The 16,321-nt window shown below is 36.3% G+C and overlaps 3 protein-coding genes across 4 annotated transcripts in view; 1 reads left to right on the top strand and 2 right to left on the bottom strand.

Annotated features, from left to right (window-relative positions):
• Window positions 1-16,321, bottom strand: part of LOC139142671 (protein disulfide-isomerase 1-like) — a 272,131-nt gene that overhangs the window by 164,469 nt on the left and 91,341 nt on the right. The gene's annotated exons all lie outside the window — the stretch shown is intronic.
• Window positions 237-7,784, bottom strand: LOC139142670 (UPF0389 protein CG9231-like). The gene is made up of 3 exons (XM_070712724.1): window positions 7,472-7,784; window positions 5,798-5,915; window positions 237-4,910 (listed from the first exon to the last, which is right to left on the bottom strand). The coding sequence occupies exons 1-3, from the start codon at window positions 7,662-7,664 to the stop codon at window positions 4,700-4,702; spliced, it is 522 nt and encodes a 173-aa protein (XP_070568825.1). The 5' UTR covers window positions 7,665-7,784; the 3' UTR covers window positions 237-4,699.
• The window catches only part of LOC139142665 (zinc finger-containing ubiquitin peptidase 1-like), a 470,199-nt gene continuing 461,679 nt past the window's right edge, over window positions 7,802-16,321 (top strand). Inside the window, exons 1-8 of one of the 2 annotated variants that reach the window (XM_070712716.1) lie at window positions 7,802-8,500; window positions 8,957-9,594; window positions 10,107-10,275; window positions 11,095-11,292; window positions 11,781-11,949; window positions 12,360-12,505; window positions 13,857-14,077; window positions 14,422-16,124. In XM_070712716.1, coding sequence (XP_070568817.1) covers window positions 8,326-8,500; window positions 8,957-9,594; window positions 10,107-10,275; window positions 11,095-11,292; window positions 11,781-11,949; window positions 12,360-12,505; window positions 13,857-14,077; window positions 14,422-14,457 — 1,752 coding nt within the window. In that variant the 5' untranslated portion in view covers window positions 7,802-8,325 and the 3' untranslated portion in view covers window positions 14,458-16,124. Of the gene's footprint in view, window positions 8,501-8,956; window positions 9,595-10,106; window positions 10,276-11,094; window positions 11,293-11,780; window positions 11,950-12,359; window positions 12,506-13,856; window positions 14,078-14,421; window positions 16,125-16,321 lie in introns of those variants that run through there. The other variant, XM_070712715.1, reaches the window with a different exon arrangement.

Here is a 16,321-nt window from a genome sequence, read left to right as displayed (position 1 = left end):
ACCAGTCTACACCAATCTACACCGGTCTACACCAATGTACACCAGTCCTGATTGTATAAAACCCAGAAATTATACAGTCCGCCTACTGAACAACAGTGTGGCAAATCAAGCCATCATTTGCCAAACAAGTGTCAATTTTTAAAACCCATGCATGCATAGCCACACCATGTAGTCCATGTCGCCTGCACTATTAAAACATCCGTAAACATCTGATCTGAATTGTATTCCACTCAATCTTTCCTTTGTTATGTCATTTTATTTTTGCTCTTAAAAGAGCAGATAGATATTGGCTGAATGCTAGGGAGAACAAAGACAGTGTGAAACCACTGATCAATGACTGGTAAAGCTGCCAAGCCACAGTGGTGCTGTCATGCACTTTCAAACAATATCATCAGATTTAACTTTCACTTTTTCACTTAAAATTACACTTATTATGCAACACTGGCTGTGCTAGAATTTACAGGTCCTGTCCTTGACTTACCAGTTCAGTTAACATTTTTTTTTTTTTTTTTTTTTTTTTTTTTTTTTTTTGAAATTGAGGAACAACCATTTTAAAAAGCGCCCTCATCCACTGCATTTCAAAATTATACATCTATGTCTGAAACAAATTCCACTGCGTACTTGTTAGTTTAACAACTTTGTTGTTTAGTTTAGGTACCATAGTTTGTAGGTTTTTAGACTGAATATGCACAAAATAGCAAGGTTTACATGTGAAACATGAACCTTCACATTGGCAGCCATTATTTTGCTGTGCACCATAAGGTATTATTTCTACGTTCAAATTTACCAAAAACTTTTCTTGTACTGGTATGGTGACAAGCAGGTATACATCTCTTGTTGAGTGCTATGGCATGATACCAGTTACAGTAGAGTTTACCTTGGGTACAGATATCTTGATTCTCAAACTTTCACAAGATTTTCTTAGCCTATCACTTGTGGGGGCTCATTTTGAAGCCTTGAGTAAGCCTTTCCACTGGCTCTGTTTTACATAAATCAAAAATAATTTTTTGGCCATAGAGTGTCTGTAAATATTGTTTACCGGTAATTTGTTTATCTTGTACAAAACTTTGCAGTGACCTCTGATATTTACCCTTTATTTCAGAAGGGAATACAGAATATTTGAAAAAAGGTCTTTCAATTTTAAGGTGCATACTAAGCTCTAGTTTGAAACTAAAATCATAAACGTGAAGAGAAAAGATGCTGTCACTAAAACAGATTACAAAGCATTACAATTTGATAAAAGTAGAGCATTACAATTAAAAGTGTTGTTTAAATTTGAATTTGCAAAACCTCTCACATTCAACTTTATCATTTCAATGTCTTGATAGATCTTAATCCTTTGAACCCGCTGGGAAAAAAATGTCCGTATGATGTCATAGGTCACCAGGGGGTCAGGATGCAAAGGGTTAACTTAAGAAAAGACCCAATATCTTATGAAAAATACATCCATAAATTTTCTGACAACATTTGCTTCAGATTGGAAAGACAAACAAAATGTCTCAGAATAATAGACAAAACGACAAATTGAATGGCAGGACAGAGGTTTAAAAATTTATTTTACACTATCAAAATATCTCTAAAGGTACATTTTCATAAAATGACTAAAAATTCATCTCAAAAGATATCTTTTTGTACTCAATACAAAAAGTCTTTGTTTATTCTGAATGAATGAATGTAAGTATACTGTTTGATGGACAAGGAAGTATGTCTTTAAAAATCACTGAAAAATTGAGTGAAAATCTCACAGCTCTACAAGGCAACTTGATCAGATCACTGTGGCACCCTTTACCATTGCATTTCTGTGTATGTTAGCTTATACTTAACATTCTAAAATCAAGTAGTGATTTTCCCTACATATGCAACAATAATTTTAGGGTCAGCAAGGGGGAGGGGTAGTAACATGTTCTTTCACCTGTTCTTGACAGTGTCTATTTATGCTAACTCCCCTCCATGGTGAAATGTAAATGCCTTGTGAGGGTTTTGTATGTGAATTTGTATCACTGCTGCATCAAGAAAAACGTGATGCACAAAGTTGGTTTTTTTTATACTCTAACCACAGTGTCAGAGTGAATTTCACATCAAAGTCAAGAGTGTAATTGATATGTTCTTTTGTGATGTCACAGTCTTTTGTGATGTCACAGTCTTTTGTGATGTCACAGATTTCATTGAAGAGAGAATGAACACATTGAGTGGCATGGGTTTCTGATAGCTTAGAATTAACCTTGAGCATCCCTAACAAGTTGGGATATATTCAATGGAAGCCCCCCACCCACCCACTATTGTAAATGGTTTCACCCGTGTCAGGAAATAATTTTGGGAACTCCACTGAAAAGGAAAGGAGTCAATTATGCACCACAATTGGAAAAGTCATGAACTTATCCGATCATCAGGGTTTGAATTTCAATCCTGCAGTTTGGTAAAGGGGGTGTCGGGGTCTGCTTAGCCACATCCAATGCATAGAATAACCTACATAGTTTGTCAAGCCTTAACAGATCAGAGGTATCTCAGTGACATATATTTACAGTGATGTAAATTTCATTATCACCTTATCTCCTAAACAAGTATTTCATCATATCCAATTAAATTCTTGTAATTTTGTTTCAGCCTTGATAACTTGAAGCCCTTTTTCACCTGAAAAAAAAAAGATCTTTGCATTGTTGAAAGACTAATATTTGTTTAGTTTAATATTTCAATCTCCTCTTCACTGAAGTGAGATCCCATATGAACAAAAAAAAAACCAATACAGAAACAAATGTTATAAGTAATGGCAATACACTATACCTATAAACTACATATCCACATTGTCTATAAAAATTCTAGTAGTATCCATGAAAGATATCACTAGTGTGGAGGTAGAAGGAAATATCTGTCAGCTGTATTATTATGAAAACTAAATTCATTTTGATTCTTCAAATGTCATTGGTAGTTCTCAAAGAGAATGCCGAGCACTGTTATTTTTCTCATTTCTTGATAAATCATTTCTCATCAAAAAAATTAAATGACTTTGGAACATGTATAACTACCACATGATGACCTTTTGAAAAGTCAACTTGGTTGTTATACATGTTTCAATGTCATTTGATATGTGCATGTGTTTTAGTATTTTCATAAACTATGTCAATACAGATAGACTAAATGTTGTACTGTCCTTTTATAACTTTTTGTTCATCTATTCTGTTGCATACTGTCCATATTTTGACCCTTGAACTATGGGCAGATTAAATGGTTTTTGAAAAGTGGATGGTTTCAGGGTTTTCATTGTCAGAATATGATGGTTCAATCTGGCTGACACAAGTCTAGGAAAACAACTGTGCCATGCTCACTGGGTTTAAAACTCAATGGCTCTGATCAAGAATAAGACTGAAAGACTCCACCCCCTGAAGGCACTCTGCTGCTCCATGACAATGGGATCAAAGGTGATGCAGTGCTGCAGCTCGCATATAGCCTTATCTTGTTAACATCTATCTAAAGGTGTGCCTGTGACCAATGTTCAATCTTGGACAATGTTCAATCTTCAGAACTTCCAGTTTGCATTTCAGTGGGAAATTGAAGAGCAAACTTCTAGACAAAGTCATGAGTTTTCATTTACTTTGCAAGGTCTGGGCATTATTTTGAGGTCAGCTAGTGACTATTGGTATAAATAAAATATTGAACAGATGTTACAAAAAGACAATGTCAAAACTGAATTAAACCTCTCTAATGTACACACTTTCCTGCAATCCTGATAAATACTATTTATACATATCTACCTGTACACTGAAAGATCCGTCGCTAGAGGGCGCTCTCTATGCTTCCCCTCTAGTGACAGATCTTTCAGTCTGATCTACCTGTTGATAGTGCTGATAAACTGAGTACAACCCTGCATGATACATCCATAGAGACTGATTGAAGGCCCTGCCATTTGCTACCTTCTACCACACTGTCTTGGACTCAGCACTTGAAGATAATCAAACAACATGAGTTAAGAAGGTAATTTTTTCAGTTTTTCGAGTCAAAGCATCAAAAATCTATTTCATGGATGCTATAGCAACTCAACAATCTTCATCCGACAACTTCTTCTTGTAGATAAAACCAAAATTTTAGAATAATAAAAGACATAACTCTCAAAGCTAAGCCATATCACATATGCATACCACACACAAAAAAAGACTTTATTATGTATGTCCGCACACAAGCATAAAAACCAAAGATATACTGCACTAATTCTAATCTTGGAGTTGAATTTGACTTCTCTGTCAAGATTAGCAAACAATAAATATTACAAGCCAGACCTGCCTTTACCACATACATTACAGTATTAATCTTGTTTATTATAACTGCATGTAACCATCATCTGTTAACTGTACAGTAATGTTTGCAATTGAGACATTGTCATTGGTGAGGTGAGACTTAACTTGGGGGCTGGGATTGTGTGCAGATGGTAGTAGTAGTTCAATCCCTCAATTGCCAAAATTCAGTCACAAACTTTCTAATTTCTCTGCCAGTGGTTGTTCCCATACAGACAGTGAATGGAGGGATTTTTCTTACGGACATTACAAATGCTGATGAAGGTCACAACTCCCTAGAAAATTTATTGCATTAAAATTATTGCAATCAAATCATTTCAAATTTGACAAAGTAGTACCACTATTTTCAGCACTTTTTGTACCCTTTCAAAAGAAAAGCAAAAAGACAAATAAATGAGCACACTGAGAAATTATCATTTACTGTGACGCTTCTCTTCCTCCTCAATGGCAGTCTGGTAAACTTGAGGATGTCTTCTCATGTTCACCAGGGAAAGACTCTCACCTTCATCAACGTCATGACGCCCTTTCCTTATCATGAAGGCGATGGCGACCATTAGTATAGCTGCCATTAAAATATTAAGGTAGATGCGCGTCTTTGACTTGGCTCTGTTAATAACATCGTCTCTGAAGAAAAAAAACAACAACAGTTAAAATATCTTTAAGGTAGTACGCACCTTGAAAGTGAAAGATTTAAACTTTTGCTCAAACTTTCCTCAGTGAACTTTCAACCATTCTTTTACTAAATCAAGAATGCAAATCAGGGATCACAGAACAAATTTCAGTTCTAGAAATACAAATTACTTAACATTTTGAGATTCAAAATAGCCGATATCCCAATGTTAACTCTATGGAGAAAATACAATTTTTGATTTTCAAAAAACTTGGATGATGAAAGTTTCTGTTACACCAAAAGCTTCAAAATGAACCCAAATTTGAGAGGCAAAAACTATGCATGAAAAAACTGACTAGCAACAGCACTTACAAATTTTTTTCAAAGACAACATTTTGTTTTTAAAAAATGACTTGATATCTTGAACACGGTTGCCAATTGGTAACTGGGTGATACAATAGCAAATTAAATCTATAGCAACCACTTGAACATAATTCCTTAGTTTCAACTATACTGGTATAGAGGGCGCTGATAAACTGTTTCAATATATTCAGAGCTGACACCTTTCATTCTAAAATGACAAACTCCTCCTACCGTTACAAGTCATGACAAGAATGGAGCAGTTCCAAGAGTCAAGCAGGATTGGGTATAAGATGAACCGGGGTAAAGTATCTATTTTATTATAAAGGGTATTATTATTTTACTCTTATCAACAGTGCCTAATGGCTGCCATTTACAGACAACTTGATTAGTATTTAAACTTGATAAAAACCACAGATCACAGATCAAGAGAAAATTAATGGAAAAACACTGTGCAGACTGCAGACTACCTAGAGAAACAACTTACTTTGGTACATTGAAACCATTGCAGATATTATACGCGGGATAGAAATTCACTTACGAGACAAAGTCTGGTATGTCTTCCTTTGACTTAAACCTTCCTGTCTTGACAAGGATTGTTTTGTCGAGTTCAGATGGTCTGTGTCCCCTGACATTTATTCGACCACTTTGACCTGACACTGTAATACACAATCAAACTCTCCGTTCATTTACACGGCACACAGGAAAAATTTACCTGAAGTGCAACAGGAAATTAAAAATCTGATCAACTGATATGTTGCAGATTTTCAACACTGTTTGTGAAACTGATCAGTTACTAACTTTGAATAATTAATCAATTTCTTAATCATTTTGAAAGTTTCAACCCTTTGAGTGGTGGAATTTTTTCCCTCCAAACTTTTAGTACAACATTTTACCAGTTTTTGAAAATTTTTCTGTAATTTTTCGGATACTTTTGGACCAAACACTATATATTTCATTTGCTACAGTTTTTTTTCAAAATTTTGGCAAAAATCTGAAAAAATTGACTATATTTTGTACATGTGACAAAAAATGACTTTAGTCTGAATTTATGAAATTTGATGAGGACATGCCAGAAATACAAATAATCTGCCACATCTGTTGGCTGAATGCACAATACTACTACAATTTAATAGTTCTATGTGGCTGTGCGGTTGGCAAATCAAAATTCGACTTTTCAAACATCTTTTCAAAATTTCTCAACACTCCAATTTCATTGGGATCAGATCTATATTGTTAAATTTCAATAGGCTGTGGTTGTATTGAGTGGAAACATGTGTTTCATGCCCTGTCATGCATTGCATTAACCCTTTGAGCGCCAAAGTCAGTTTTTATCGCCTTTACAGAATATACCTCAGTAAATTTTTTTCAGATTTTTGCCAAAATTTTTATAAAGAACCGTAGCCAAGGAAATGTGATTTCCATTTGGTAGAAAATTATCAAAAAAGTTACAGAAAAATTCATAAAATTTGGTAAAATGTTTCACTAAAATTTTGGTGGGAAAAAATTACAGCACTCAAAGTATTAAAGTCCCTCTGTGGTTGGAGGGACGGGGGGGGGTGTTAGCGGTAAGACATTACTCACGTAGAACTTTACTACATGTACTACGTGCGTATGTTGTTCCATATACGGTGCATGTATGCTTCCCACCTTGCGGTGTAACAGTTTCAGTGACAGCGTTTTACTTTCAGTGACAGTGACATGACATAGCAGTGTGACATTACAATTACGAACCTCGTCGAGAACAACGTGAACTTGAACTTGACTGAACTTGTCAGAAACAACTGAACATGTCAAAGTGTTAAAGTATTGCAGGAGCAGTGCCTTCTATCATGCATTTTATTGTAAAAAGGTAGATGGAATCGTGAATATGATGTAAGGTTCATATCCTAGTCGCTCAATGCAATTCATTTGAACTGTCTTGAACTCTCGTAAAATTGACACGGATAAAGACATTACCAGGTTCGCAATACAGTTTGTGAAAATCTGCGAAACAGCAATCGATTGCGGAAGTGTCGTACTGGTACACGGATACACGCTGGTCATGTCCCGACTTCCAGGTCAACGTCGAGCATTTATAATGTGTCAGTAAGTAACGTAACATTATCTGTCGCTGACAACTTTCAACTCAGCGTGACGTGTAATGATCATTACTCTGTTTGGTCAGTGAAACTCTGGTAATTTAGGGCCGTTTCTGCTTCACTGAAAAGCATACCTTCAGCTTGAGACTGCTGTTTCTGCGTTGCCTTCTCTGTGGTCGTGATATCCTTTTCCGTCGTCGTGGAACTTGATGTGGAACAAGGTCTGCACCGTCTGAAAACGGTCGCAAAAGCTGTTTTCGAGGAGTTGTGAATATTGACACCCTGTACGCCGGCAATAAGTCGAAAAATATTTGTCCGGCTAATCATGTTTAATGTATTCTGAGCGAAGGATGAACAGTTTGCAAGAGTGTGTCTGTAGACGTCTCGATCAACAAGGTCGAACTGTTTTCACTCTGTGATCCCCGACGATAAAAGAATTGACCTATGAACCCATGTCAGCGTAACCGTGAGATTTTGTTATCGTACTTTTGATTGGTTAGAAAGTAACATCTCTCCAATCAAACTGCGTGTTACAGCTACGTGAAAACACCTGAGCTTGCGAGCGGAAGGTTTGACTTGAGTCTTTGAAGTTCATGGAAAATGAAAAGCGACAGAAGCTCGAGAAATCCTAAATAGGAAGATACTCAGAATGTACGCATCTACTTTGGTACGCAAGGTCTGCTGCTCATCCACCGTCCGTCAAACCAATTGATCTTTTTTATGAAGCAATGACCAGATGGGATTTCTGCGAAGCTGTGGGAATCCCCTGAATCGCGAAGTGAATCGAAACTGCATGCTACATGTACATGTAGACTGCAGCTTGTTGACTCTTTATCGGAGCTTGGAGTATCTCTCGCTTTTACCTTATCAGAACAACTCACAATAGTTTCTGATGTCCATATAGTGCTTACGATGTGTTCTTCCGTGTTAAAGTAGATACCAAACCCAGAGTCGGACAGCTACAAATTTAACATTGTCCACTATAGCAATGGCTTCGTGCAGTTTTCCAGTGTATGACTGTGCGATATGTGGACAGGAGTCACTGACTGAAGACGAGATGAAAACACATATGTTAGTATCGCACGTAGAAAACAGCATCAGCTGTCCGTTGTGTGATCTAAGTGACATCACAGAAGAAGAGATGACACTTCATATCAATGCAGGTAACGACACTGACTTTACAAGTTTATTTATGGACAGGGCAATAAAAGTCAGCTCACTATAATAAAACATTGTAATGTTTAACCTGTCCATCCTATCTCCCTGTAAATTGGTCAACTGTGACTCACCATGGTAACTGTTGACCAATTTACATCCATGCACTCACCAATGAAACCAAAAGAAGTGTAGGCCAAACGTTGGTGGCGACATAATAAAACCAACTTCAAATCTGTACCAAGTGTCTCACATCTGAGACTTGCACTTAAAGGGGCTCTGATCAGAGTTTCTGCAATTCTACAAGAGCAATTGACCAGCGAGTACAAGCATTTGCCCATTTTCCCAAACATCAAAAATATGGGTACTAGTTTAACCATTTGATTACAAATAAATGGAGGGTGACGTCATTTTACAATAATCAATAAACTTTCATCACACAATATTTTCATTGTCTATTCCAGTTCATTTTAATGATGTTTATTCACCAAAGAAATGTAACAGGAATTCAGACTGGCAGACAAATATTGAAAAGCTGAAGACATCGTTTACCAATTTTGTTACAAGTCCTTTCAAGAAACGTCCGAAGAAAGAAGTGCCAGTGGAGAGTACAGGAACTGAAATTAAAAAAGATGAACCACTTGAACTTGAGCGTGCTGGTCAAGTTCACCCTCAAACTGGTGCTGAGGCAGAGAGAATATCCATGGATTTACAAAGTGCCAGCAATGTAGAATTTGCAGAGTGTCCTGTTTGCAGTCGGAGTGACATCAGGGAGAATGACCTGTCCAGTCATGTTGAGGCACATTTTGAAGAATGTGATGATGATGATAACAATGAGCCACTCGGAAGGATGCAGGATTTACATGTTGCCAAGCAACAAAACTATGCAACAGCCAATAGGAAGGAACAAAATACTGATGTCATTGAGGTACAAAAGCACAATGATAGTGACAGCAACGATGCGTTCATTTCTGAATGTTTACAAGAAGAAGAACGAAATTTTGAACAACAACTAAAAGATCAACTGATGGCTCGTCAAATCCAGGAAGAAGAAAGACAGATGCAGGAGAGAAGAGAAAGAGAAGAATTCAAAAGATTACAAGTTAGTTAGTTCTAAGTTCTATTGTCACAGTCTTGCTCCTGTATTATTATGTGTTATCGTGTCAGTGCTTTGGGAATCACTATGGTGATAAGGGAGACCATTTTGTGTTGTGTGGAATGCATAGAAATCTAGCAGATGATAAATTCCCCCAGAGAAACCTTTTCTGTCGGTGATTAAGAAAACATTTAGCAGATAAATTTTGAAAGTATTGTACAGCTACTGTTATAATACCTTCTTGCATCAAGTCAATTTTTGATTGGCTTGGAATAATTAAGATGCATAGTATAAACCACCATTGTTTTGTATACATTTTGGATAATTTAATATCACAGTTAGTGTTGCATAGATGTGTGATGTTTTTTTACAAGGCAACTTGAATGAATCTGACTGTCATCTTTCCCCTAGTAGTAGTATTGGTAGAAACAGCAGTAGATCCTGTGGGGTACTGTTGGAGAGTGACCCCATTTTAAAGTGAAATCATTTATTTATTATTTCTGTGTGATTTTTCACAGGCTATGTATGGCATGGATGACCAGGGTAGTTTCAGAAGACAGTCCGATAGGAACCGTGAAAGAGCTGTGTGGAATGGTGAAATGGACGTGGCCAGTTACCATGAACACCAGCGACAGACAAAGCTAGCTCTGAGTCGTGGCGTTGATGATGGAAAATCAAGGACAACTGGTATGACTTTGTAATCCTATAGGTTGTTAGGGTTATTTTGTTATTTGTATGTCAGTTACAGCATTAATATCCTAGTAATTATACTGATACCTTATCATTGTACAGTATCATAGCTCAGTTTAACTATTAATGCCCCTATCATGGCAGACATTGAGCTGATCTAATGTATGTTTTAGTAATGGAAGAATAAGATCATTAGGTGTATGCAAATTTGATTTTTAGTACATGATCCATTCCACTTTTATGCAGATGTCATAAATTTATCACTAGTCTATCCCTCAGCCATTCCTTATGGTATTCAACCTAGATTCTCTCACAGCCTCTCATTTGTTATGCAGCTCTATCTTCAACTGTATGGCGATGTACCCTCAACGGTCTTTCTAACCATCTAGGGCTCACCGAACCAGCCTGGCTGTAAGGTCTGAAGCCTAGCCACTGAGGTGCTGTGAGAGAGTCTATATTCAACCCCCACAATATCAGTCCACTGATAAAAAACAACACATGTATACTCGGCTGTCCCATTTTTTGTAACAGACAACCTCATCTCAAAACTGATTTTGGCAGCTGTTAATGAATTCAAAATAACCCTAGAATGCTTTTGTTTTGCATGGAGACTTTTGGAACAATATCTTGAACCCGGGAAAAACCCTGATATGTATTGATAAATTGTTCAGGAAAAGACGTTGAGATTAATCTGTCTGTCATCCCTATTGTGTATCTGTTTTGATCTTCTTTTCAACTTCTTATGGATTACATTTATACCATAAGACTGAAAGGCAATGATGCTAACTTAGCTTACCTTTTTTGGCCAACTTCAAGGTATAATCGACCAGTTGATTGGTTACTATGGTTATGGGAGAGGTCCACGTGGAGTTCAATTTGCCAGACTTAGTGTTGCTACAGACCACTACGGATCAACATATGGTGACAAAGGATGGGGTTGCGGATACAGAAATCTACAAATGCTATTGTCATCAATGCTTCATGAAGACCAATACAAAGATAAGGTATTTAATGGTGAGTAAGCTTTGTAATAAATACAAAAATACAAAGACTACATGTAAACAGATATTTCCCCTTCATGTATGAGTCACATCTCCACTTGTTTCATTCACACAATTTCAAATTCGATGTGATTGTTTCTGTGAAGACACTCTGATCTTTGTGAAAACTGTAGCATTACTAAATAGTCATGAAAATAATAATATGATAATTCTGTGCTCCAAGATATCCGTTTTTCTGAAAGTTCTGCAGTCCAACATTTCTGTCCAGCATCACTGTACAAAAGTTGTGGGGTGATCACCCTTTGTCAACCCTATAGCAACCAAATATTATTACAATTATAAGACTAAGGTTTTCGACATTGCAAAGTTGGACCTCTTTATTTGAAAATAGGGGTGATAGGGTTAGTACGGCATTTTTCTTTGACAAGTGCTTTTGACATTGCTTAGATAGTTCTTAACACTGACAGCAAATTCCAACGGCGACTTTCATTCTGTCTTCAGGGAGAGACACCATTCCATCCATTCCAAAACTTCAGCAGTTGATAGAGTCAGCCTGGGAGAAAGGATTTGATACGGCAGGTAGTCAACAACTTGGTGGCAAAGTGTTCAATACAAGGAAATGGATCGGTGCTACAGAAGTAGTTGCAATGTTATCTTCTCTATATGTCAGGTGTGTTTACTACCATGATCATGAAATCCAGGATCTGTGATTGTATACCATCTATATGCATTCCCAAAATGTTCAAACAGAAGAAAGTACATATTTATCAAGCCTTCAACAGTAATACTTGTAAGTTTACAAAGAGAAAGAGTGAAAACGTGAAAGCATAATAGACAAACTTTATTTTGGAAGGAAAATGACATCACACTTGTTTGCAATTAGTGTACTTGAAAAGTTTCAGTAAAGTTTACTCCAGTTGCCCTTTTAATATAAATGACAATACAGCATAGCAGTCTGTTCTTTTGACTGCTATCGTAGATCTTTTGTCATGTGGACAAGATTCAGACAGCCATTTTGAAATCTGTGCAAATTTTAAGATATGGTTCAAGGACTGATGACCTTTACTATCATGCCTGTAGATGTACACTGATTGACTTCCACCATCCCACTGCTGATGATGGAACTCACCCTGACATGTTTGCCTGGGTGAAGAGATACTTTGATGAGGGTAGTCGCCATGGATACACTCAGACCAACAAGACGCCATTATACTTACAGCACGAAGGTAAACTATTCACCCTGTTCCAAGCATCTTTATGTTCCAGATCTATTCAAGCAGAATGCACGTCAGGGACAGAAATTCGGATTGTCAAGCTTTTACAATTTGTTTTGGTCTACCACTTGTTGGGGCTCCTTTTAAAGTTTTGCCCGGCTTACTTTTGTAAAATTCGAAAATTTAATTTTTCCTCATAGAATCAATACAGGGATGATGGCCATTTTGAATTTCAAGTGTCAGTAATTATTGGGTAATTTTTTCCTCAAGTACAAATATTGCACATTGACCCCAGAATTTTAGTTTTTATTTGGAAGGGGAATGATTTAAAGTTTCCTAACAAAAAATTTTAGCAAAAATTGAAATCTTTCACTTTTGAGGTGTGTGTTACCTCAAAACAATTTTTTCTCTCCACAATTTATTAAAGGATATTCAAAACCAATCTTTTATCATGTCATCAAAAAAGGCTGTTCTATGATAATCATAATATAACTCCCATAACATATTACATTTTGGATGATGATTTAAAATACATAATTTAACATACATGATTTAACATACATAAATCAGGAACTGCTCTCCTATTACTTTTTAGTTTGAAATAACCCCAGGACATTTCTCCATGCAGTATTTCCTCTGATGGTGTCTTCACTCCTGTGAAAATAAAACTTACCACAGATGAATGTGAAATCACGTCAATTGTTTACACACAATGCATTTCAATATCCTCTGACTTTTGCATAAGTTTGAAGGCCATTCAAAGTGAGAATTTAGTATCATGCTTGTACTCTAGTTAGCTGCAAAATTGTAGCGCTACGGTGAGGCAGTCGGTGATTTTTGGTTTTTGCGACTTCGCTCACCAGTAGCGCTACAATGCTGATGGCCCTGTAGAGGTGAAAATAAGCGCACCCCATTGGACAAGGCGTGTTGATGTGAAATGCTACATATTTCACTGCATTTGGTCGTACTGATTTATCACTACTGAAGACTCAATACTATACTTCACTAATCTTGTCGTTTATTTGGTTTTGAATTTGTTCAAACACGTCGATCGCGTTCCATAAAGATTGGGCGTGCGTTGGGCATCGGTGTTTCTTGGAGCCGCCATTACCGGAAGTTGGTAATCACATCAACACGCCTTTTCCAATGGGTGCGCTTACCTCTACAGGGCCATCGGCATTGTAGCGCTACTGGTGAGCGAAGTCGCAAAAAACAAAAATCACCGACCGCCTCACCGTAGCGCTACAATTTTGCAGCTAGTAGTCTAGTATATTGCCGAAGTTTGACAACAAAATGGTAGGAAATTTAGGAGGACAAGACAAACCATATTGTTCTCTGAATATCAGGGATCTTCTAATTACAGGTCACAGTAGGACCATTATTGGTTATGAACAGCTGAAAGATGGCAGCATGAAACTGCTGCTCTTTGATCCTGGTCAACCAACAAAAACTATGAAAGAATTCCTCAGCGGTCACATCACTGGTCAGACAATGCGGTTTCTAAGGAAACCACTCACATACATGAAATCTCGTCAGTATCAAATTGTTTCAGTTGATGGTATCCTGAGTGAACGAGACTATCAGGTAATTGGTGAACTTGCCTTTATCTAGTTGTGTGGACTTCTGTTGGTTGGTACATGCAGCGTGATTGGTGCAAAAATGCAGCATCTTTATAGATTACCCATGCTATTGACCTCTTAAAATACAATTAATTTAAAAGAGGCACTTAAAGCAAGGATAACATTTTGATAATGCATTTATATTCAAAGCATTGGTCATTACAATGTAATAAATAAGGGGATATATATTATCCAGTGCACCATGATTAGAAATGGTGCATCAAGACAACAATATCCATGTCACTTGTATAGCGGGATGTATTTCAGTATGGACTAAATGTTTATTTTTTTTATTTTATTCCTTTTCAGAGAAGCAAGGTAATACAATCAGAAAGAATCCCATGATGCATTGAGTGAATGTTCCTGGTGATTGAAATTGAACAAATATGAAGATATGGAGCGCCCTCACAGGATGAATTATGTTGTAAAATCTCTTTGAGAAGAATTTGCCATGTTTATCTGATGATTTAACAATTAGGAAGATTTTGAGTGCCTTCATTGGATAAATTGTGTGCATAAAATCTCTATCAGGAGGATTGGTCATATGTCACTGACATGATTTACTGTATGGGAGTACACTCAATGAGATTCAACGCTAATTTTCAGTGATGAAATTTGACCATGACACTCTGAAAAAGGTGGTGTAAGATATATGTATCCAAGTGCTTCCAGTTGGCAATGATACAGAAAAGCTTGACTTTGAAGTTTTCACAACAAATAACTACCAAACCAAACAAGCTGACACTTGTTAGCATGTTCCACGTTAGTTAACTGTCAGGGAACGGTTAAGTTTCAATATTTGTAGTCATCAGTGTGGAACAGCAACTTCACTAATGTAGATAACAATGTCTTGTCTGAGTTGACATGTAATAAATTAGTCAAGGAAAATATATTTATAAATGTTGTGTACAAAATTATATTTCTTTCCATACTTAACAAAGCACCAGTGAGTTTTCAATATCTTCTGCCTCCAAAACACTACTTGAGAGTCTCTTCAGTATGGTGCTGATTTGTCAAACTTTCCTGACAAAAAATCATTTCTGCTCTTACCATAGGTTAGTGTCCTCTTTCAATGAATATAAATGGCATCCCCATGAATTGTATGATTTGTGTCTTTGTAATGTCTGTTTAAAAGTTGATAAATGTGTTTTTGTTATGGAGCGTGACTCTCATATTCGTAAAGTGAGTATATGCTTTGACTGTGAACTCAACTGTTGCCAATACATATTGTCCCTAAATCACTGAATGCAAAGGTCTAGGTTAGATCTTTCAAGTCTGGATACCACTATCACCTTGTCCTCATTGGAGTCTACATTTCCAACAGCTGAAATTTGTGCCAAAGCTAACCATATACTAGTACTATGATACAGCATCAGTCAGTATTGCGTGCATTAAAACAAACAAGAATTCTATACAATTTATAAATGCTGCAGTTTAGTGATGAAACACAAAGTTAATTCGTTGCCTTACCATTTAATCTGCTGTCTCACTACGCAGTTCATAGGAACCAATTTTTTTAAAAAAATTTTGATGTGGTCATAATATTTATCATCTTTGTCACAATTCTTACTTTGGGGCTGATGAAATTTCTCTGTGTTTACTTGAATAGAAAAATTTACTGTCATTACAAGTAGAATTAGAAAAATATTATGAGAATGTTTTATTTACAGCTATAGAATATAATTTCTTTATTCATACTAGATTTGCTTTTGTCTAACCTCACACATTTAAACAATCAGTTTAATTCATCCACAGCATCTGTGAATAAAACATTTTTTGAAGTAAGAAACACATCGTACCGTTGTCTTACATTTAGTCAAGGAATATTTAAAAATATTGCAGAGGACTTCTCATTGAACTTTTACATGCTATTTCTCTTCTATCAAGTTTTTATATATTTTTCAGTCTATCCTGATGTGTGTGTATACAGTAATGAATATTCTCTTATATTTTCTCAGAATTTAGTAAGAAGAAAATAAATTGGTGTAAGGTGACCACTCATTAAAAGTGCTAATAAATAAATAACTTGTGAATGAATGAATGTTTAGAGAATAACGGAAACAAATACATTTGTACTTTTTTGTAGGGCAGAAAATTCATTTCAACTTCCTTTGTATCTTCAAATCTTTGAATTGGGCAACACTGAAATTGTTATTGACATTGTCTTTGTTTATGAATCTCAGTAATTCCAAAAATTATGAAAACTTAT

The sequence above is a fragment of the Ptychodera flava genome, chromosome 10 (genome assembly GCF_041260155.1).
Source record: "Ptychodera flava strain L36383 chromosome 10, AS_Pfla_20210202, whole genome shotgun sequence".
NCBI classification, from domain to species: Eukaryota; Metazoa; Hemichordata; class Enteropneusta; family Ptychoderidae; genus Ptychodera; species Ptychodera flava.
This window is presented reverse-complemented; position numbering and strand designations above follow the sequence as displayed.